The sequence below is a fragment of the Peromyscus californicus genome, unplaced genomic scaffold (genome assembly GCF_007827085.1).
Source record: "Peromyscus californicus insignis strain IS unplaced genomic scaffold, ASM782708v3 Scaffold_7__1_contigs__length_154581171, whole genome shotgun sequence".
Taxonomy (NCBI): Eukaryota; Metazoa; Chordata; class Mammalia; order Rodentia; family Cricetidae; genus Peromyscus; species Peromyscus californicus.
In genome coordinates, this window is record NW_026294595.1 from 93,028,807 (window position 1) to 93,053,087 (window position 24,281).

Below are 24,281 nucleotides of genomic sequence, written 5' to 3' on the forward strand. Positions count from 1 at the left end.
GAGAAAGTTAGAGATTGTCTCTGGTCTTTAACTGTTCCCAAAACTGAGCCATTGCCAGCCTTGTTTTTATTTTTATTTTGATAGGTTCTCGCTCTAGCCTAGCTGGTGAGGATCTTGTTTTGAGCAGCACTGTAATATCAGGACAGAGCACAGCCATCTTCCAGAAAATAATTTTTAAAAATACATAAACAAGAAAGGGAAAAAATCCACACAAATATAAACCTCACAAAAAGGAAGCCAGTTATATCCAACAACAACTAACTCCAACAAATTTATCAAAATCTGTTCACTAGGGGGCTGGAGAGATGGCTCAGCAGTTAAGAGCACTGGCTGCTCTTCCAGAGGACCTGGGTTCAATTCGCAGCTTCTATATCACAACTCACAAGTGTCTGTAACTCCAGCTCCAGGGGATTCTGTCTGCTCTTCATGAGCACTGTATGTAGAGAGTACACAAGCATACCTTCAGGCAAGACACCTATACACAGAAGCTTTTATTGTTGTGTTTGGTTTTTTGAGACAGGGTTTCTCTAGGTAGCCCTGGCTGTCCTGGAACTCATTCTGTAGACCAGGTTGGCCTTGAACTCACAGAGATCCACCTACCTCTGCCTCCCCCAGTGCTGGGATTAAAGGCGTGCACCACCACCGCCCAGCCATATAAACTTTTTAAAAATTAAAAGAAAAATAAATTTCATTTCCCGAATTTACTAGACACTTAGTAATGCCAGGAGAGTGGTCAATGGTCAAGTGACTGAGGAAGCCCTGAATGTCCCTGAATCTGAGGCATGCAGAGGTCAGTGGAAATAAGAAGCATTAGAAGAAAGGATCCCAGAAGGTAGGGGCTTCTGGTCTGCTTTAGAAAGCACACAAAGCAAATCACTGTGGTACATACAGGTGCCGGGGTGGCAGTAGGAGCAGCCTACAAAGGACTTGGTAAAGGCAGAGCAAGCTGGCAGCCTGGGTTCCGAAAGTTTTCAGCCTTTCTGCCCCATCCAGATCTCACTCCCACTGTCCCCTTTTCTGTGTGTGATTTCTGTTTCCAGACAAGCTCACCGAACTGGGCAGCAACTTAAGAACTCATCTGGGACATGGAATCCAAGGCAAGAATGTGCTTAGGGTTCCTTTTCCTCTCCCACCTGCTGGGAGGAGATGATGGCCCTGTCCAGTTTGTGGAAGCACTCACTTGTGACCTTGAATCTGGCTCTGAGGATGCTCCCCACTCTTCTTAGCTGCTCCACTCCACCTCCACCCCCCACTCCCCACCCCCACACTTCTACACCTCCACCCTTCCCATCCTATTTCCTAGTGCTCTTTGCCCAGGTAGAGATTAGCCCATCCCTCTTCATTCCCTGAACCTTCTATTCTAGACTCTCCCAGAGTATATGACCTGACCCAGCCCCACCCTCTCTTGTACAAATACTCTCCTGGGGGAGACAGAGCCTCAGCCTTCCTGTCCCTGACTCTGCACTCTCAGGTAAGGACCTGGCCTTGCTGGCTGAGGATGTAATGGGAGAGGGCTCTGTGAGAGTGGATGGGGTGTCTGTGTGGTCCTAGTCTCTCTGGGTGTGTATTTGTGCATTGAACTGGTGCCTCTGCTCTGGGTCTTCGTGAGGATGTCTGCACATACTGGTCTGTTTCTAAAGGATTGAATGTGTCTGTGCCCAGTGGTGTGTATTCGTATGTGTGTCTGTCTACCTGCCCTCCCCACCTTCCAGGATGGCTCCTGTTCCTCCACTCTGCAGGAGTTAGAACTGACATGTCAGGCTTGCATTTTGAGTCTTTTCTAGAGCTGGCAATTCCTGCTTCTCTGATAGCTAGGCCCTGATGGAAAAGACATTCCAAGGACTGTCTTTTCTCTTGCTTTTAATTCAGGTCTTGATTAAACCAAAGATTTCCTTTACCTCCCCTCAGACCCCTAAGTCTAGCCTCATGAGACTCTTCCAAGCTCATTGTTAGTCAAGGGTAAAGAGTAGGGAGCAACCTGGGCTGGAGAGATGACTCAGCAGTTAGGACCATTGGCTGCTCTTCTAGAGAACCTGGGTTCAATTCCCAGCACCCACAAGGTAGGCATCTCACAGCCACATGTAACTCCAGTTTCTGGGTACCTGGCATCCTCCTCTGACCTCTGTGGGCATTGCATATGAACATGGTGCCCAGACATAAGCCCAGGCAAAACACTTATACACATAAATTTTTTTAAAAAGAGTAGCTAGTGAGAAAGACTATGGTCATAACTGGAGACTGATTTCAGCTGAACGTACAGAAGCCAATAAGAATGAGTGGTTTGGTGAGACTCAGTGGTGGAGGGCCTGCTTCCCAAGTACAAGGCTCTCTCTGCATTTGATCTGTAGCTCTAGGTCTTTTGTGTTAAAGGCGTGTGTGTGTGTGTGTGTGTGTGTGTGTGTGTGTGTGTGTGTGTGTGTGAACATCTGTGCTCATATGCTCAGTCACCATATGAGTTCAGAGAGCCTTGATACCTTGAGTCTTCAGGCGTATTGTGTTGTAACTACTGGTTACATTCTGGGCTTGTTAATTGTGATTTGCACGCCAGGCCCCAAAAGATGAGGCTAGACCTCAACAGTTCCACACGATGAGAGCTGGTCAGTGAGTGACAAATTGGCTCAGACCTTAAACTTCCCACCCTCTCCCAATCCTTGTGGGAGGAGACAATAATGAGCAGTGAGGACCCTGGAAGGCTCTCCATTCATCTGTGCAGCAAGAACAGCATACTTAAGATCTCCCAGCCCCCCATCCTCATCCATCTGTTCTACCTCCCTACTCTGGATACACGGGCCTCCCTGTATCTCACCTCTATGCCAGGTGTTTATACAGAGACCTACAGAGGGAGGGGTGTCATGACCAGGGCGCTTGGCAGGCACCCCTTTCATCTTGTGAAGGGACTGTGTGTGTGTGTGTGTGTGTGTGTGTGTGTGTGTGTGTGTGCAGCCCTAGGAGGGAAGAGAGAAAGAGATTAGATTGGGGGGTTACGTGACTGCAAACTAAAACGTTCTCTGTTAACCACAGGTGTTCTGTGTGCCACTTCCTGCTCTTGCCCCATAAAGATGAATCCAGGTAAGCAGCATGGCTGGGAGGCTAGGAGATAGAAGAGGGAAGAGAAAAGGCGGAAGAATAGGGAGGGCAGAGGCCATCAGTCAGCCATATCTACTGAATGCCAAGTGTGCTTGCACATGCGTGTGCATAGGTGTGTGTGTGCAGGGTTTCAAAATGCAAACAAACTTTTGTATTCTGAAGAACACATTATAGCTCAAGAAACAAGTGTGCTCATTTTTCATCTCACCAGCTCTTCAAGCTCAGGAGAAAAACAGGCAGGTTCCTCTCCCAGGGTGCACATGAGACCCAGGGAAGTCAGGCGTTAGGCTCAAGGTGAGATCATGAAAAGCACTGCAGGTCTGGAGCCCAGAGTCCAGCAGCTGTGCCGCTGGATCCCCTCAAAAGACACGAAAGACCTAGAACTCCCACCAGAGCTTACCTCTTGGGACACCCAGTACCACACAGGTGGCTTCTGCAGAATGAGCTGCTATGCCCACAGTGGGGATCTCCGCACCCCAGTGGTGTGGAGTACCCACTGGATAGTAAGGCAGAGTGAAGCTAGAGAGATTTCCAAGCAGCAGACAGTCAAGGCCCAGAGCTGAGACCAGAAGGTTGACCAGGATATAAGCAGAAGCCAGCACACAGCTCTGAGGGGGCTGTAAGTAAAGGAAGGAACGGGGGAGACTGGCTGGGACCCAGATGGAGATAGAAGAGGAAAAAATGGGGTTCACCACAATAGAATGCCTCCCTGATGCCCTGAAATTTGACCAAGGTTAAAGGGCAGACCACTGGACAAAAGCCTAACCTCCTACCTGGCCTGGTGCCCCCCAGGGGACTCAGCCAGCCCTTGAGCCCACAGGGATATTGACTTTCAATATGAATCTGCTGTTAGTGGATGAATGAAGAAATGTTTGTCGGGCATGTGGCCAGGTCTGAGGAGCCTTGTTGGGGGTGGGGGTGGGCACAAAACTAGCATCAGGGAGAAGGCAAGTTGTCCCCTTCAGAACCAAATGACTGAGACCGCTGTTTCTCTCCCCTTTCTCCCCAACAGGTCACAAGGTAGGAACATTCTCTAGCCTTCTTCCCTCTGCCCACCCCCACACCCCCGCCCTGGCCATTTCTTTCAGGTCCACCTCATTCTTGGACCAGTAACTTCTGCCAGATGAAGTCAGGAAGACTCAGGCATCAGCCTGGGGAGGGCGGGGTACTGCTGTATCCACCCACCCCCTGCCAACTGCACCCTCCTCCTTGGCATTCTCTCCTCTGTTTTCCCATCTGTCTCTCTCCTTTCCTCACTTCCCTCCCCTGGCCCAGCAGCTCATCCTCTCCCCTGCTGCTCCCAGGCCTGTTCTGTGTTTCCCTGGCTGGCTGGCTGGCTCCCAAGCCCTAGTCACAGTGCAGGGATCCTCAGACAGGCTTCTGCTAGGGAAGGAAGGGAAGGCTGCCTGCTCACCACCTTCCCCTCCCAACCAGCAGCAGCCAAGCTCCCTGGCCAGATCTGTGGCCCACCATAGAAGAGAGGAGAGGGTGGGATGTGCCTGGTCTCCTAGTACAGCTGAGGCAAGGACTGCTGTAACCGGAAAGCCCCCAGTTCTGGAGAATGTGTTCCCCACCTGTGTTCTGCCCTACTCAAACCCCTGGGGGGTCAAAACAGAGCAGGGAGCCATCCTTCTCCCAGAGTAGGGGGCATAACCCCACCTCTACTCCACTGGACTCCAGACCCCAGTGCCCTAGCACAGTAGTAAAATGGTTTCTCTTCCTTGGGCCTACCACAAGAGGCAACCCCTTCTGGCTGGTCTCCAGCCAAGAGCGACGGTTAAACATTTCCCAGGCCTCTTGGGTCTAACTTTACTTTCTCTTCTTCCTGATTAGGTCTGGCAGCTGTTCAGAGGCATTATAGGCTCAGACCCAGGCACCCTGTGCACGCACCTGTGTGCACATCTGTACATGCTTCTGTACCCACCCACGGGAATATACTAAGACATAGCTGTTTTCGGCTTGGTTGGTTTTTTTTTTTTTACAGTGCTGGGTTTGCACTTCCTGGACAAATTCTCTACCATCGAACTCCATACCCAGACACAGCTTTAAAATTGTATTTATTTACTTATTTTCATTGTCTGAGAAAGGGTCTCACCACATAGCTTTGACTGGCCTGGAGCTCCCTGTGTATACCAGGCTGGCCTTGAACTCACAGAGATCCAGCAGTCTCTACCTCCTGAATGCTAGGATTAAAGCTGTGCACTGACACACCTGTCTCCCCCCCCACACACACACACAAGGGAAAATTAAAGACAAGGCCTCATTCTATATATACACACAGACTCTGGCTGGCCTGAAACTCACTATTGAGATCAGGCTAGTCTCAAACTCACAGAGATCAGCCTGCCTCTGCCTTTTCAGAGGGGTGAAGCCATGTGCCACCACACTCTGCAACCAGAGCTATTGTATATAAATTTAACACACTTCCTATCTATACTCAAACACATCCTTGATTTCCACCTCTTACCTTTGACCTGCCACATCCCTTCTCAAAGCCTGGATTTCTCCCTGCCTGGTTTTCAGGGAATTCTTCTCCAGCCTCCCCAGATTCACCTTTGCTCTTAAATAAAGCAAGCTGCCATTTCTAGCAAGGCAGAACTTATAACCATTCTGTTAGGGGCCCCGGGCCAGGGAAGGGGTTTATGAGATATATGAAAATGAATAAACCTAAAGCAACTAGACTCTTCTCCCTCTTCCTTGCTGAGTTCTTAAGGGACTTCATTGCAAAAGGGGCAGGACCAGGAGCAGTCCCTTGCCATCCCCACCACAACCCCTTGCAGATGCTTAGGAATCCTGAGTCCCTTGGGGAGGGGAGGTAAAGAGGAGTTGACTGCAGTCATCAGCATCGGCTTTGAAGGCTGACATTTCCCTTTTGGCTTTCCACAGGGTCCTTGCCATCCTCACTGTGGGATACCTGGCCATGGACCTGGAGGCCACCACCCTCCAGGACCTGGTTGCCCACCCCCTGGCCACGGTCCAAATCACTGTCCTGGGGGACACCACCCTCCAGGACCTGCCCCACCCCCTGGCCATGGCCCAGGACACTGTCCTCCACCCCCCGGCCATGGCCCAGGACACTGTCCCCCACCCCCTGGCCATGGCCCAGGTCCACATCACTGAGAAATCGGAAGAAAGGAGGACACAAGATGAGGAGCCTGCATAGAACCCCCAGCTGACCCAGCTTAGGGGTCTAAACCTGAACTTTCTCTTCCAAATAAATAGCCTCCTGGAGGCCATGTTTGTTCTTCTCAGAGACTGTCTTTCTTCACATCCAACCTGGCACTCAGGGCCCAGTTCTAAGTTTCCTTGTTGTGAAAACCGAATGTCCATCTTGGCATTTCCAGAAGCTTGACTTGGTGGTGGCCACAGCACAGGGCTGCTTAAGACTACTGATCTGGGGGGACAGCTGCCTCTTCTCCGCCTGCGTACATTCTCACCATTTCCTGACCACGCACTGAACGCCCAGCTTCCTTTTGTCGCGGTTTCCCAATTCCCACTCCAGGTGAGACATGCTCCCTCTCTCTCTGTCTTTCATACCTCCACATTTCCAAAGTCTTTCCAAGCCAGCCGCAGTCCTCGCTGTCTCTAGACAGTTTTCCTTAAGCCCGTTAGGAAGAGAAACATCTCTCTTTGCGCCCTGCCCCTTCTCTGCCACACACTGCCGATCAGAGATGGGACGAGCCATCTCATAGGCCCAGCCACACCCTGGCCACCTGGCACCCATTTAGTTAGGACCGCCCTTTATCTCTCCAGCCAACTGTAAGTCACTCAAAGCCCTTCTGAACCTCGAGATCCGCTCAGTTCGTGCCCTATGACCGGTGCCTTGCCTAGACCAGCACTTGGACACACTGACGGGATGTCTTCCATCCAAACCCTCTGGAGTCTTACTCTCCTCAGCCCCTTGCTGTCAGCCTTTACCTATCCAAATCTATCCAGGATGCTTTCCGCTCCGCTGTACTCCAGGCTTCTCATACTCCTGGTATGCACTGTAATTCTGCTACAGTCCTCTAGTCAGGCCTCCCCTGCAACCAGCACCCCAATATGTTCTTTTCCTTCACAGCTAGTCCCTGGTGAGGGTTGGCAAGAACTCCGGAGTGGGTGGCTACCAGGTCCCTGTAAGGCTGAAGTGGGGAGTGGTAGTGACGGCAGGAAGGGGGCTGGGCATTGCTCTGAGCGTCTCTCCTCCTCTCACTCCCCCTTCCCCTTGTTGCGCACTTTAAAAAATCGAGGAGAGGTTCTAAAGCAGGAAGAGGCCGCCGACTCAAGGCCAGGTCCAAAGTGGGAAAAGACCCAGCCCGAGCGTCTAGCTACCTAACCCCCTGGGGAGGACAGAAGGACACGGAGGGAAGCCGAGAGAAATAGGGGTACTCATGAGACCCGACCTCTCTGCCCCTCCTGCGCTATGAAGTGTGGAAGCCTGCGGCTCAAGTTGTGAGGATTTTTGCACGGGTCGTTTTTCTGGTTTCCTATAAGAAGAACGGCGCGTCCAAGGATGGACGGTTCGGTCACATTTCTAAGGACAATGACCAGACCTGGCCAGGGTAGAGAGGCCTGTACTGCAGCCTGCAGCCTTAGTGGCAGCGAACCCCCAGCCCCCGATGCTGCGGCAGCCTGAGTCCCTGTCTCCCCTCCCTCCTTCCTGTCCTGCGTCCATTGGTGGATTCCTCTTCGGCCCCGCCCAGAGACTGGCTTCTGAAACTGACGCATGCGCAGAAGTCCACCGCTGCCTCTGCTTCAGCACCAGAGCCCGGACAGCGGCGCCGCCCACGGGCATGGACGGTGGTAGCAGCCCCAGCTGCTGCAGCGACAGTCTCCTTGCCAGTTTCTGAACCGGCGAGCAGCGGCCTGCGGGGAATACATTAGCCAGCCCCAGAAGGCAGCTGCCGGGACAAGTAAGAAGAACCCCTCCGTAGATCCCGCTGGAAGATCTTCTCAGCACGCCTGCATCAGGTATCTTTAGTAGCTGCCGCCACATATCACCTCATTCATTCCCCAGCCCTTCTGAGAGCCCTTTCTCGGGGCGGATATGTCTGTGCACTTTCATCTTGCCTGGTTGGTTTATCCTCTCACCGACACTCGATAATGCCAGCTGTCATTGCTTCACCTCCTGGGGGACCTGCCCCACCCACTGTTCCCTCCTTTCTCCTAAGGCCTCCGAGGTCCCTTTCCATGGCCTCTGGAACTCCCCCACTCCCCCTAGGCCTTGCCTCTGCGTCTTTGCAAAAGGCCTCACGTCCGTCCGCAGCTACGTCAGTCTGCATGTCAGTGTGCAAAGGGGTGTGCATGGACAACGGAAAAAAAGCTCGCCAAAGCAGGTGTCCTGGGGAGGGGAGGCAGGCATTTGGGATCGACATCAAGGACTGCCTTTGTCCATCACCGTCAGTTGCTCGTCTGCCCATTGTCATCGGTTGCTACCTGCCCACCGCGTCGTTATTTCTCTCCCCTGCATGGCCTCCTGCTTGTGTACAGACTGATTTTAGTCCCCAAGTATGGTAAAAACTAGACCGAAGCCACTTGTATATGCAGGATCTGAGGCTCAGGCAGTGGTCTATTTGACTCCTGAAAGAGCCTCAGGCTGGTGAAAGAGGAAAAACACCTTCCTACTGAGCACCCATTCCCAGATCCGGGTGCCCTTCATTTTTCTGCCTTCACCATACATGTGGCGGAACAATCTGGCCAGATAGCAACATGGCGCCATTTCTGTGTCCTGCCTGACTCTGCCACCCCCAGAATCTCTCCCCAAACACGATACTACCTCTCTCTCCTGCCTGGACTGAAATAAAAGACATTTTTAAGAGGCAAAAAGCAGATATAAACACATTATCTCCAGGTTATCTGATTTAAAATGTGCATTCTGTTCCTCAGAGGGAAGAGAAAGCCCCACAGGTGGAAGCAAAGGTTGCCTTCCCTCTTTTATTAATTCATCAGTCTGGAAGATATAAAACCATATTCAAGAGGGTAAGACATGGGATGGATGTATTCTCCAGCCCAGGGACTCCGCTTGGAGTCATAGCCTAACCAAAAGAAGGTGGGGATCGGGGGGCACAGCTCAGTGATAAAGCATTTTCCTATCATTGGCAAGGCCTTAGGTTCCATCCCCAGCCACTGCAGAAAAAAGGGTGGAGAGGGAGGGCAGTGATGAATCAGGGCAGGCCCGGGGCCAGGAGCATCTGTACAAGGGGCTACGGCATCATTGGCTGTCTGGCATCTCTTGCCAAGGATCAGCCCTGTCTGGTTTGCTCATTCCTCCCGGGCATGAGAACCACTTGTTCTCTTCCAGCAGTTCTCTGGAACCCTCTGCCTCTCTCTGCAGCTCCCCCAGAGACTATGGACACTGTGCAGGCATAAGGACTTTGTTCAGCTCAATAGAAGAAACACAAACATGCTCCTGTTGAATTAAGTACCATCCTTGGGATAGCTATACCATGTACAAGAGTACATACACTGTACGTGTTAAACACATGTACACACCACATTACACACTCATACCCTACACATACATACACACACACACACACACACACACACACACACACACACACACACACACGCATGCACACACTGCAGTGTCCTGTCCCGTCCTGTCCCCGCCCCCCCAGTACGGGAGATTAAATCCAGAGCCTTATGTATACAAAGAATGCTTTCTACTACATCCTCGCTCCCATCCTCACCCCCAGAACATTTTGGGAAGGAGTCAGGTCTTAAGCCTGGTACCACACAAGATAACACACACCTATAATGCCCACGCTTAGGTGGCTGGAACAGGAAGATCACAAGTTCAAGGCTGCTCTGGACTATATAGGTCCTGGTTTCTCCCCTTTTTTGGCCTCCCAAGTCCCTCTTGCTAGACTTTGCCTCTGCATCTTCATCCAGACTATGCAGAGAGTCTCTATCTTTAAAAAAAAAAAAAAATCAGATGTGGTAGCAAATTAACCCCAGCATTCACTTAGGAGGCAGAGGCAGAAGTGTAATTCAAGGCCATCCTCAGTTACATATTTATAGTTCAAGACTAGCGGAGACTGTAGGTAATCTCAGTTTGAGAGCTGAGGAAGGGATTGACATGACTTTGAGGTCATCTTGAGCTATATATCAAAAGCCCAGAGAGAGAAAAGCCTGGATAGGGGAGTGGAAATCATTTGTCCAGGTTAGCCTCCAAGTATCTGCGCTATCGGGACAACCTCCAATTCTACAGTATTTTATAAATTCATTGACTAGGCGATGTTTGAAATAGTTAATTATTTGTGTTTTTAAAATTACCATTTATTTTCTTAGTGGTGTGAACTGCTCCCCCCATCTGTCCTGGCCACTCTGTGGGATCACAGTGACATCCAGATGACAACTCTGTGGGTTCAGGGCCACGTTAATTCATACACATCTGCCCCTTCTGGAACTCCCAAGTTGGGGCTCTGTGTCTAGGGTCCTGATAAAATGGTGACCTTCTGTGTGAGGCCAGATTCACCAACTTCCACCCTCTCCATGACTTGGCTTATAGGCTCGGGGGTGCGGGCAGGCAGCCTAGGAAGTTACTCGTCCTAATTAGAGACCTGGCTCTTTTCATTGGGAAGACTGAGACAGACTCAGCTCTACCACAGTCAGGCTAGAGAATTCCAGGTTCTCTACACTGGTATAATGTCCTGTGAAGAGGGGTAAGATTAGGATCGGTTGATTCTTGATCTCTGAAGAGGGACTGAAAGGGTTGAAAGAAGGAGGCTGGAGCCATAGAGACACCAGTAGAAGTAAACAAATGATGGAGACTAGATCCCCTGTAACTAGGAGTTTGAGAAAGAGAGTACTCCATTTCCCAGCAGCTCTCCCTGTGGCTGACACTCCAAGCGAGCGCCTGGTTGCTAGGACAAGTGCTGTGCTCTGTGCTGTAAGGTCACAGGCTGCTGGAGCAGGCCCCTCACCTCCACCCTGGCTACCCCACTGCCTTAACCTGTAGGAGGCAGGCCCTGCTCTAAAGGCGGGAAGCAGAGCTGATAGTGGCCATGTCAGAACCCAACCCAGAGCAAGCGCAGTGCTATAAATTACATAAATAAATCAGGGCAATGGAGACAAAGGCCGAGCTCTACAGCAGCCAGACTGGAGGGTTTCAGGCTCTCCATGGTGATATAACGACCAGTAGAGTGCAGAGGGTGAGATTATGGATAGCGGCATAATCTAAACCAATATGTACACGAGCAGGCAGCCAGGCAGGGGAGGCAAATGGTCACGTGACCGGCAGGGAGGTGAGCAGGCGATGGCGAAATAAAGGGCAAAAATAAAAATAAAGAGGCAAAAAGCAGAAACTGACACTGTCTCCAGATGAAGGGAGGAGAAGGCCCCACAAGTGGAAGTGAGCGTTTTCTTTCCTCTTTCATTGAGTCCTCAGCCTGGTAGGTAGGAAGCCTTCTTCAAGATGGTAAGTCACAGAACGCAGGCTTCGTTCTCAAGAGAGAGACCATTGCTAATGCTGGCCATACTCAAGCCTTCAGGACCCAGTGCAGACCAAGCACTGTGTTGAGCACATGAAATATACAAATAAATAAACGAATACGTAAAGTAGAAGAAGCTACACCATTTAAAAAAAAAAAAACAACTCTAGTAAATATCAGTACCAGGCATGGTGACACACATCTGTAACCCTAGCACTCAGGGAGCTAAGACAGGAGAATCAGTCCAGCCTGAGTTACACAGTGAGATCCTGTCTCAATAAGTAAATAAATTAATAAATGATCTCACATATACACATGACCCAGGGCACTTATCCAGTTTCTCTTTGGCTCAAAGGATTGGCCTCCAAGAGTTGGTACCTGCCAGCACCCTGGCTGCTTATGTCATAAGCATTATGGAGTCATCTAAGGTCTTGCTTTAGAATGTCTTTAGTCAAATTCATATATTTCTAAATGTTGAGTTAGTTCAAATAAACATCAGTGATTTCAATCATGACATCAGATTTCAAATGCAACTTTTAGAGAACAAACAAAAGAATTTAAGGTTAGAGCTACAGTGAGATTCCCAAGATCTATGACATTATGAAACGGGGGTACTACCTGAGTACCTAAAAGGGACAAGTTGCCTGTGCAAATATACTTCTCAGAGCATACACTCCCTGTGGTCCTGAATTTGGGAAAGGGCAGGAAAGCAAATGCACCCTCCACATGCCGAGCTCTGTTCCAGGAACCTCACGTGTGCTACATCAAAACATTCAGCATCAAATGCTCCAATCATTGTCTTTTCTGAGAGCCCAGAGCCAAAAGATGATGGAGCCTCGAGTCTACCTCTACTGATCCAGTTTGAGGCTTGTTCTCTCCTGAACAGCCATCCTTCCAGCGGGACAGGGGGATCTAGGCAGGGTTCACCTTTTATTTCCAGTTTCTCTTCATAGTTTCTGGGCCATTGATTGATGCCAGTCATAGGTGCAGCTGTGGAGAGAGAAGCTTCCCAAGATGCTAAGCCTTCATTTTCTGAAGGAGCAGAGGGGTTCAGCCTTCTCGGAAAAGACTGACACCCAGTTAGCTCACTCTAGTGACTTTGTTCAAACATATACAAGGTTAATGGGGGCTGGAAAAGGCTCCAACCACCAAAGTCATTTTTCTCTTGCTGCCTATGAGAGCAGACAACCCACACAAATCTCAGATTTGCCAGGAGTGTCTTAGGACCAAGATCCGTGCAGCTACAAGCTCTCACATAGCACCAAGTGCATACTCTCCAGAGAAACAATGTTTCTTCAAGGTTTAGACAGTCTCAAAACAAATTTTCAGCCTCTACTGATTAACCCAAACATAGCAAAGGTTTGGCTGAAACCTTTCACTTAAAGCCAGACAGAAAGGCTTTACTTTACATATCACTACAAGGCAAGCTAAGGGAAACTTCACCAAATCATTCATCCCTGAACCCCTGTGGAAACCCCCACGACCTCCAGGCAGTCTGCTCTGTAGCCATTGTTTTTCTTTCCCAAGACTGGCCATCCTGCCACAGGAGTGAGACTCTACTTTCCCTTGGAGCTGAAGACTGGAACTAGACCGACCTATGTACAGTGTTGTCCTGATGACTAATTTGGGGCCATCACTGACTCCTTCCTGCCATATTCCTTGGAGGTTCCAGCTTCCTCTCTGACCTGTGCACACCCTGACAAAGTAAAACCATGCTGTGCATAGCCCTGGGCCAGCACTGTTGAAAAAGCAGCACTCCTGTTTCCTGAACTTTCCGACTTCCTTCACTCCCATTGAAACTGAGCCATATGGATTTCTTTCTCATACAAATCAGCATGTTGGGCTGTCTGCATCTCCCAACTGCTATGAATTCCCAGGGACAAGAACAGGGTCTTACTTATCACGGTGCCACTCTTCATAGCCAACCTAGCACCGTGTTCACTTAATGAATATACCCCCTGACCACCTTCTGTGCCAGTGAGCTGTTCAATGCACCGCAGATATGGCAATGAACCTTTCTATGTATCCGCTTCCGCATCCCCAGCCTCCACTGCCCGCCTGAGAGGCGGGACAAGTCTCTAATCTGATAGCTAGTTGCAGCAAATACATGAAGAAATACCCAGTAGGGCAATGGAACAGAGACAGGCCGAGAGACTGGATTAGGAAGACTAATTAGGGAAGCAGGTACTCAAAGGATGTCTGTCAAGACTAGAAACAAGCTGGACAGAGTGGCACACGCCTTTAATCCTGACACTGGGCATAGGCAGGCAGATCTCTGTGAGTTCAAGGACAACCTGGTCTATATAATGAGTTTCAGGACAGCCATCTCTACATATTAAGACCCTAGAGAGAGATGGGGTGGGGATAAACAGACAACTATACAGGAAGAGCACAGTCTCCAAGTTCTTTACTTCTCACTGAATCTGTTCTCAAACCTGTAAAACAAGGAAATTCTTGTTTTTGTAGGCAGTAAATAAGATCATGTATGTAGAAACAGGTTTGATACCAAGCACTGTCTGACATATGGCAGATTGCCAGTGATATTTTTTTAATGCATGGATGTTTAGTGTGGACCCCAGGATGCAGATTTTGAGCTCCCAATCATCTCATTTGACCTCAGAACTAATAAAAAATAACAACCTCAGGCTCCCATCTCCCTGTCTTGCTTACTGAACAACTCTGGGATGCAGATAGCCCACCATCACTCCATCTTCCCTACCTGCCCTCTCCCAGGTCCTAGACCAAAGCCATGGCTCCCGAAGCAAGCCCAGAGAGAAGCTGCTCCCTCCACACCTGTCCCCTTGAAGACCCGACAGGTGCTTCCGTACCAGAGCCAGCAGTTTCCACCCTCCAGGCTGGAGACCCGACTAGTCCGTTAACAGCGGGCCATTTTGCCTTTCCTCGAGCACCTCAAGACTACCAAGAAGGCAGTTCATTACTAGGATTGGGAGACCAAGCATCTTTATGTGGCCATGTCTCCAACCTCAGCACTTCCATAGACCCCTCACAGCATGACGGGGTCTGGAAGCCGCCTTCTGTGCAGCACCACGTGGTCAGTGTCAGGTAAGGAGGGGCTGGAAAACCCGCTGGCTGCCGTGGAAAGGTACAGCAGTCACTGAAGCCTCCAGATTCCTTTCTTAGGAGGAAACCTGGACATCTCCTGCTTCTAACGAAGGAGGCAGCTTGGATAGAGCGGGGGTGGGGGATGGGGGGCGGGGGGCTGAAACTTAGGGGGGTGAGGAGCCCTAAAAATTAATACCACTTCCTCTATGCCCTGTCATCCGTCCTTACCCACATCCTCCCCATTCAATGCATATTCACTCTTTCCCCCACCTCCAGCCAGGCATGAACACGCGGTGTGCACATGCATTAGCGTGTGCACGCGCACATGCGCGCGCTTGCGTACACACACACACACACACACACACACACACACACACACACACACCACACACACGCACGCACACCAGAAGACTGTGGTAATTTCTCTTCTTCTCTTTCACAGGCAGGAACGCATTTTCCGGATGCCAAAGAGGTAGGCCCAGGCCTCCCCTGAACTCCCAGGAGTGGCCAGGCTAGTACCCACTCCATGGGCTCTCTGCTCTGCTCTCCCAGCTCACCAGCCTTACCGCCACACCCACCATCAGCTCACATGGGCTTCCTCTCTCTTTTCCAGCTATTCCCAGCTGATTGCTGAGTGGCCAATGGCTGTGCTGCTGCTGTGTCTGGCCTTCATCTTCTTCTGTACCTTAGCTGGGCTGTTGGGAAGCCCTCCACTTGACTTTTCTGAGCCTTTACTGGTGAGAGGCCAGGAGGGAGGGAGACCCTTGGACTAAACATTGCAGCTCAGTCTGAGGCAGACAGTTGGCCCACCTTGGGGGTAAGGTGGCATTGGTGCGCTCCTGATTGCCAGAGAGCTGTAAGTATGGCACAGAGATCCTATGTCTACGATCCAGGTAGGGGCGACCAAAGAGGCAGAGCTGGGAAGGGTCCAGAGGGAGGGCACCCTCACTTAGTGCCACTCCTCCCTTGATGCCACCCCTCCTGCACACCTGCTCCTCTCTGCTCTCCTCCCTGCAGGGTTTTGAGCCTCGAGACACAGAGATCGCCAGAAAGCTAGAAGTCTGGAAAGCAATGCAGGCCCTCACTGGCCCCAAGAATCTGTTTTCTCTTTCCCCAGACCCTGAGATGAACAGGTAACAGGTTCCCATCTTCCCACTGAGAGTAGTAAAGGACGGAGAAACTAGGAGGGGCACTGGGTGACCTCTCCAAAGACATGAGACATGTGAGAGGTTGCTGGTCTCCTTGGGGGAATGGTCTACCATTTCCTGAGTCCACCATGCCGAATGGTACTCTGGGAAAGCTATTCTCTCTACCTCAGCTCAAACCTCCTCAGCACTCTGAGCCCTGCAGCCTGGGGCAGGGCCGAGGAGAGCGTGGTCCGGACCAAGAGGATGGTGGAGCCTGTAAAAGACAAAGAAGAGGAGAACTTCTTCTGTGGTCCTCCTGGTAAGTTGCAGCATGGCCAGTCCTGACTTCAGTAGCGGCGCCACAGACTCGGATGAGCAGGTCCAGAGCAAATGTGGGCAGAGAGAAAGAGAAAATGCCCACCGCCATATTCAAGCCTAGGAAGATGGAGTAATGAAATAGGTCTCAAGTCCAGATGCAGTCAAGCTGATGTGGGGCAAGATGATGCATCAGGCGTAGGCTTCAGGTTCCTGGGAATTGAGGTGGCCCAGGACGGGCATCTTCTTTTAAGTGTGCTCAGGTTCTGGGGCCAAAGGGCTGAGCTGTGTGTGGGTTGTGTTGCAGAGAAGAGCCATGCAAAGCTGGTGTTTGTGTCCACCTCTGGGGGAAGCCTGTGGAACCTGCAAGCCGTCCATTCCATGTGTCGTATAGAACAGGAGCAGGTAAGCTGTCTGGGGAGACGCCAGGGGCCTGGGTGGGAACTAGGGACACAAAGAACCTAGTCCCGGTGCAATACAGCTTAGCCAGGACCGCCAGGGTGGACTGGGAAGCGCTCTCCCTGCTTAGAAATGATTCCAACTCTACTGGAGGCTCTGGGTTGGGATAGGAAAAGCAAAGCTAGCTGATTTTAGAAGCACCAGCTTCCTGTCTCAAAGAGAGTCCAAGCAGAGCCTGGGGGGTTTCAAAGGGTTTTGCAAAGAGATCTCAAAAACGTGTTGAGGAGCCTCAGGTCCTTGGAAGCTAAGACTCTCGGCTTCAAGGCTGCCGCTCTTGTCAACCCAAGCGAAGCCAATTTGATTGTGCTATTAGAGAACCACATACAGTCATATCTGTGATGTGTTTACTGCTGAAAACAGCGTGGAAACCACTCTAGTTCTGTAGCCCAAGTCCCCTGTGTCACCCCATGACTACGGGTTAAGAATATGTGTTCTGCACTCAGATGCCCAAATTTAAGGCCAGCTCTCAAATTTAAGGCTCCCTTGGTTCATGACTTCTTAAGCTCTCAGTGCCTCATATGTGTTGGTGTTTTTTGTTTGTTTGTTTGGTTGGTTTGGTTCGGTAGTGCTGAGCATCAGTCTTAGACACTTGTATTACTAAACATGTGCTCTATTGCTGAGCTACAGCCTCCCCCCCCCCCGCCCCCCCCCCCCCCCCCCCGTATGTGAAATAGGGACAATGGCAGTGCATCCTTTATAGGGATAGTGACAGTGAAAGGAGATAGAATTCGGAAGCCTCTAACACAATGCTGACACTAGCAATGACTTGACACACGTTCAGCATTGTGGTCACTGTGAACCAAACCCCATGGCTGTGCATGTTAGGTCAGCAGCCAAGCAGGGCTTCCGACTCCTGGGTGGGAGCTATTTGTACTCCACCGGCTGTTGTGGTGTGAACAGCAAGGTTGAAGAGGAAAGGGGGTACAAGCTGGGAAAAGAAAGGATTTAAGCACCCCAGAGAAAGAGGAGCTGGGAGTTCTCAGTGACCCTAGAATGTCTCCTACCGCTTCCTACCAGCTTTGTTCCATATGTGGTCTATCACCTCCACTCCCCTTCCTAACTCAGGAAGTTGCAGAGTTAGGGTGTGTGGCCTATAGGAGCCCTTCTGGCAGAGCCTCTGGGAGAGGCCTGGGGAAACTTCCCAGAGGTTCCTCTTGGATGAAGCCAAGACAGACCTATAGAAGCCAGGCCAGGGGCAAAGGCAGCTTTGAGAGAAAGCATTTCTGTTGGGCTGTTAAGATGCTTTCTCTCTGCCCTTCAGCATGACAAGAGGTGAGGGCCCAGGACAGGGCTGGGGAGACCTGGGCCCCTGGACTTCCCTCTGAGCCCTCTCCTCCCACTCCTGTGTGCCCTACAGATCCGCTCCCACATCAGCTTTGGGGCTCTGTGCCAGCGATCAGCAGCCAATGAGTGCTGCCCCAGCTGGTCCCTGGGCAACTATCTGGCTGTGCTGTCCAACCGATCCTCCTGCCAAGACACGACCCAAGCTGACGCAGACCGCACCCTGGCCCTGCTTCGGTTCTGTGCCACCTACTACCACCGCGGTGTCCTGGTTCCTGCTTGTGTGGGGTCTGGGCAGGATAAGCCCCTGTATTGCGCCCAGGTTCCCACCAAGTGTACCTGGAGTAGTGCTATCTATCAACTCCTGCACTTTCTGCTAGACAGAGACTTTCTGAGTCCCCAGACTGTGGATTACCAGGTGCCCTCCCTCAAGTTCAGCCTTCTCTTCCTGCCCGTGATAAAGACTTCCTCCCTGCTAGATATCTACCTGGATGGCCTCGTTGACCCGATTAAGGTCACTGACAACTATACGTCTATCAGTGGCATGGACCTGGGCCTCAAGCCTAGACTGCTGAAGTACTATCTGGCCGAAGACACCATGTACCCCTTGCTGGCCCTGGTTGTCATCTTCTTTGGCATGTCCTTCTACGTGCGTTCACTCTTCGTCACGTTCATGTCACTCCTGGGAGTGCTGGGCTCCCTAATGGTGGCCTTCTTTCTTTACCATGTTGTATTCCGCATGGCCTACTTCCCCTTTGTCAATCTAGCATCCCTCCTCCTGCTTACTGGCAGCGGTGTCAATTACACGCTCATCTTCTTCGACCTGTGGCGCCTCAGCAGGGGCCAAGGGTCCTCCGGGGGCCTAGCGCAGCGTGTGGCCCGCACCATGCACCATTTTGGCTACCTGCTTCTGGTCTCAGGCCTCACAACCAGCGTGGCCTTCTACGGCAGCTACCTGAGCCGCCTGCCCACAGTGCGTTGCTTCGCTCTTTTCATGGGCACCGCTGTGCTAGTGCACATGGGGCTCACACTAGTCTGGCTTCCGGCCACCGTAGCGCTCCAGGAGCGCTACCTGGCACGAGGCTGTGCGTCCCAAGCGCAGGGCCAGAGGGGCACCGACCCCTTGCGGATGTTGCTGACGTTGCACAGGCGGATGCGCTTTTTTCGCAGGATTTTTTCCATCCTTTCGCGCCTGCTCTTCCAGCGCCTGCTACCCTGTGGTGTCATTAAATTTCGATACATCTGGGTCTGCTGGTTCGCGGCGTTGGCGGCAGGGGGCGCCTACATCGGCGGCGTCAGCCCTCGCCTGCAATTGCCCATTCTACTACCACTTGGCGGCCAGTTCTTCCGGTCTAGCCACCCCTTTGAGCGTTTTGATGCTGAATACCGCCAGCAGTTCCTGTTCGAAGATCTGCCTCCAAACGAGGGCGGCAACTTGCCAGTGGTTCTGGTGTGGGGAGTCCTGCCGGTGGACACTAGTGATCCCCTGGACCCTCGCACCAACAGCTCAGTAGTAAGCGATCCTGACTTCGCACCCAGCAGCCCCGAGGCCCAGGAGTGGCTCCTGGCTCTCTGCCATGGAGCCCGGAATCAGAGTTTCTTTGCAGACCAGCCAGAGGGTTGGCCTACCCTGTGTTTAGTGGAAACCCTCCAGCAGTGGATGGAAAGCCCTAGCTGCGGCCGCCTGGGTTCCGATCTGTGCTGTGGCCAGTCAGACTTCCCCTGGGCCCCCCAGCTTTACCTGCACTGCCTCAAGATGATGGCTCTGGAGCAAAGTCCTGATGGCACCCGTGACCTGGGACTCCGCTTCGATGCTCATGGCAACCTAGCAGCTCTAGTTCTGAAGTTCCAGACCAACTTACCGTACAGTACAGAGTACGGCCCGGTCCACTACTTCTACACTGAGGTCAGCCGCTGGTTATCAACAGAGCTGGGCAAGGCCCCTCCGGGCCTCAACCAGGGCTGGTTCACCAGCACCTTGGAGCTGTACAGCTTGCAGCATAGCCTAAGCACAGAGCCTGCTGTGGTGCTTGGTCTGGCTCTGGCGCTGGCCTTTGCCACCCTGCTGCTGGGCACCTGGAATGTTCCCCTCAGCCTGTTCTCTGTGGCATCTGTGGCTGGCACCGTGCTGCTCACAGTGGGCTTGCTGGTTCTCCTCGAGTGGCAACTCAACACGGCCGAGTGCCTCTTTCTCTCGGCCTCTGTGGGCCTCTCGGTAGACGTAACCGTCAACTACTGCATCGCCTATCACTTGTGCCCACACCCTGACCGCCTGAGCCGGGTGGCCTTCTCCTTGCGTCAGACCAGCCGCGCCATAGCCATGGGGACTGGAGTGCTGTTTGCCTCCGGGGTGCTCATGCTGCCTTCCACCATTCTGCTGTACCGGAAGCTGGGCATCATCGTCATGATGGTCAAGTTTGTTGGCTGTGGCTTTGCCAGCTTCTTCTTCCAGTCCTTGTGCTGTTTCTTCGGGCCAGAGAAGAACTGTGGGCAGATCCTCTGGCCCTGTGCCCACCTGCCATGGGATACCGGGACGGAGGAGCATGGTGAGAAAGGAAGAACTGGGCCACCCGGGTTCTCTGAGCACTATGAGTTGCAGCCCCTGGCACGGCGCCGGAGCCCCAGCTTCGACACCAGCACAGCCACCAGCAAGCTGTCCCACCGGCCTTCCATACTCTCTGAGGATCTGCAGCTTCATGACGGCAGCTGCTGCCACGCCCACACACCCGCCCCTCCCTCCCCACGGGATCTGCTTCTGGACCACCAGACAGTCTTCAGCCAGTGCCCCGCCCTGCAGACTTCCTCTCCCTATAAGCAAGCCGGCCCCAACCCCCAACCCTGGATCAGGCAGGACTCCCAAGGACAGAAAGCTGAGCCCTTGCAGGCCCTACCAGAAGCCACTGCCCACTGCCCCAAGCCCAAAGTCGAAGAGCTCCCGGATGGCCTCTGCTCTTCAGCCAGCACTCTGGAGGGACTCAGCGTCTCTGATGATACCTGCACCTCTGAGCCCAGTGTCCGTGTGCCAGCTTCTGTGGGCACCTCACCAGAAGCCATGAATGGCACTGGACACCCCATACTTGAGCGGGGCCAGCTGAACGGGAAGCGTGACACTCTGTGGCTGGCACTGAAGGAGACCATCTATGATCCAAACCTGCCCAACTCTCACCATACCAGCTTATCCTGGAAGGGCCGCGGGGGTGATATCAGCCCCGTGGTACTTCCCAACAGTCAGCCAGATCTTCCCGATGTTTGGCTCCGTAGGCCCAGCACCTACACCTCTGGTTACAGCAGCTGAGAGAGCCCAAGGAAGGCCAGACCGGGGTCCAGAACCCTGTTGGTGAAAACAAGGCAGAGGCCACACAAGCCTAGAGCCTGAAGGTATTTCTCCATATCGACATGATGTCTCACCCTCCAACTATGGATTCTAAACCCTGCCAGATGTTGCAGCCTTGATCTCTTTGCTACTTAACCCCTACATCTGGAGGATTCAGTGGGAGGGCCTTGCAAGGTAATACCAGGCTCTCCCTCGGACGAGCTGAGGGCTCATCTGCCCCCACAGTGCCAACAAGGACCCCTCCCCTGGAAAGGGAGGAGGCCAGATGTGCAGCTCCAGGTATCATGGGAGGCTGATCATTTGTCTCCCAGGTGGCAAGAAATTCATCTTTGGGATCCTGTCGGGGTACCTCACTGACTAGAAAAGCCCTTAAGAACCTCCACAGCCTGCTGAATCTCACCCCTCTCATCGGCTCTTAATCAGGACACTTCACTTTGCGGGGCGCTTTGCTGGGCCAGCATTGAACCTGGACCTCTGTCCTGCACTGCCCTGTTCTACTCACACTCACCAGTGTGACTAGACGCTCTCCAAAAAGCAGGGCAGAGCTGGCTGCAGAGGGAGAAGGAAGAGGAGATGTGAAGGTTGGCTTTGGAGTCTGTAAATCCCAGGATTCCCTCACCAGAAGCAGGTTCCAGAATGCTCCCTATTGATGAACAATAGTCATCCTTTCCAGTCGCCATGACTGTCAGCCTCCTGGGACTCTTGCAACTCCACCACAGAGCGGCCTGTAGTTGGTCAAGGCACTAAGGCAGGTTGATTGATTTTCCCAAAGTGCTGTCACTGGCTTAATCTGCCACTGTAGCTCCCAGTCCCCTCCTAGCTGCCTGCTTCAGAGCCATTGGTCCCTGGCTGTCTGTATCCTTTGCTTCTGGCACTTACCCACTCTCCCTTCTTGAGTGTCTCTCCTCCTTCCTCTTCCACCTCCAGAAAGAGCTGCAGTCTGAGCAGACCCCAGAGTTCCTCCTGTCCTCTGCACTTCCTTCTCTGAAATCCTCTGAGATGCCTACTCGAAATGGAGCCCCGCAGATCACAAGCAGCCGATCTGTATCTTAGGCTTCAAGGGCTTGCCTCTTCTGTGGCTAAAGAGTACAAAGAGGCTTTCCCAGAAGAGGTACTGAGGGACAGAAGAATTGGAGCAGAATCTAGTTAAGACAGGAACACAGACTTGCTCTTGTGGGGGGAGTTCGTGAACCTGAAGTTTCTCTAGGTCCCCCGTTTCTAAAGACTGGATCTATCTAGGGTGTTAAGGAGACTCAAAGACCAAAGCCTGGCTTTCCTCACCAAAAGCAAAGGTCCTGTCCTGAGGCTTATCCCACGTCACACAGCTCACGACACTAGGCAGCATCAGCAAGTTGACTAAACACTTGCTTTGGAAATAGTTTTACCGGCAATAGAGGCGTGATAGCAAGAGCTGGCCTTTTGCCTGGGAAGCAGCCTCCATACACAGGCAGGCATTAATGGGTCAGTGCTATTGCTGAGCTCGGGTACCCAGGACGAGATGACCAGGAAGATCTTCTGGAAAGAAACGGTTTGAGCAGCTTCAGAAGATCAAGCATGTCAGACGGGGATTGGGGGGTGAGGAGGACATGGTGATCCAGCAGCAAACACTGTCCCCTAAGGACCGTTCTTTCAAAGAACTCTCATGTCTAAAAAGTAGCTACTCCAATGGGTGTGAGCACTGGGGGGAAAGTCAGCTCAGTTTCCCTTTCTGGTGCAGCTCTCCAGGGCCCCTAGGTTCCTGGCAGATCCATAAGACATGGCATGAAGACTACCAATCTAGGCCATTTCACATGAGTAACAGAGACGTGAAAAGAATTTTTCAGCGCCAAACAACCTGTGGTGAAGCTAGAAGCAAGCCAGAGGGCATCTTTGTTTTATTTTGTTGTGTTCCTGTGTTACTGAGATCTACCTCCCGCCCCAAGTAGCCCAGGACAAGTGGAGCAGAAACTCAACTGAGAACATAAGACTGTGGAAGAGACAGAAGACAGTTGTCCCTCAGTGTCCACGGAGAGCTGGTTCCAGCACCCCTGCCCCCCCAGGATACCAAAATCTGAGGCTGCTCGAGTCCCTTGTGTAGAATGGTGTAGTATCTGCATATAATGACGAATATTCTCCTGTACACTTCCAGTCGTCTCTAGAGTACTGATAATGCCTAATACGATGTAAATGCTATGTAAGTCCTTAGACTGTGCTGCTGTAATAATGACAAGAAAAAAGATGTGCGTGTGGAGCTTTTGTTTCTTCCTTTACTTTTCGGTCGTAATGTGTTCAGGTTGGTGTGGTTCTGGGTCTGTGTGGCTGAATCTGCAGGTACAGAACTTCTGCTTACAGAGAGCTGACCGTGTAGGCCAGCTCCTTGCAAGATAACTAAGTTGAGATAAGTGACTCCTGGTCATGCTGGACACCATGCATATCCTGTAGTCTCAGCTACATGAGATGCTAAAGCAGGTGGATCGCTTGAGCCCAGGAGACCAAGGATAGCTTGGGCAACATAACAAGACCCTGCATTAAAAAGAAAAAGGAGAAGAAGAAGAGGAGAAGGAGGAGGAAGAAAAGGAAGGAAGGAAGGAAGGAAGGAAGGAAGGAAGGAAGGAAGGAAGGAAGGAAGGAAGGAAGGAAGGAGCTAACTAATTCCAAACTGATATTTGGAAGCATAAGCAGTCACTAGGACCTAGTTTGAACCAGTCTCCTTGAGTAGAGAGTAGGGAACATCTCTCACGTTATGCCCAAGTAGCATTCAACCATCCTAGCCTGTGGACTCTTCATCGGGATCCTGGCTTATCTGCACCATGTACTGTGCACCTCTCTATCACACAGCCAAGCTGGGATGATGGGTCCCGGGGAGGATAAGGTGACTGATGTTCCTAAGCATGAGCAGTTCTGCTGTGGGCTGGGGAATAACTTAGTGGTACAGCACGTTTAGTGTACAGGAGTACTGTAATCTGTCTCTAACATCCCTCCACAAAATTTTGCCTTAACTCCGAAGAGAGCACAGTATCTCCTCAGTAATTGACCTTGGCTTTTCCACTGCTGGTATGGGAGAGCAGCAGGTTCACAAACCCTCAGCTGGGTGTGGTTGTGCATGCCCATGACCCCAGCACTTGGGAAATAGAAGCAAGAGGATCAAGAGTTCAAGGTCATCCTCTTGGGGTGGGGGATGTTGGTTTTTTCCTTTGTTTGGTTGTTGTTGTTTTTCTGAGA

General features: G+C 51.8%; 1 protein-coding gene across 1 annotated transcript; it reads left to right on the forward strand.

Moving 5' to 3' along the window:
- The first annotated feature begins 7,805 nt into the window (after positions 1 to 7,805).
- On the forward strand, positions 7,806 to 23,310 carry Disp2 (dispatched RND transporter family member 2). The gene is made up of 8 exons (XM_052724189.1): positions 7,806 to 8,037; positions 14,235 to 14,564; positions 15,007 to 15,036; positions 15,178 to 15,301; positions 15,582 to 15,697; positions 15,883 to 16,010; positions 16,314 to 16,411; positions 17,823 to 23,310. The coding sequence occupies exons 2-8, from the start codon at positions 14,251 to 14,253 to the stop codon at positions 21,039 to 21,041; spliced, it is 4,029 nt and encodes a 1,342-aa protein (XP_052580149.1). The 5' UTR covers positions 7,806 to 8,037; positions 14,235 to 14,250; the 3' UTR covers positions 21,042 to 23,310.
- The last annotated feature ends 971 nt before the right edge of the window (positions 23,311 to 24,281 follow it).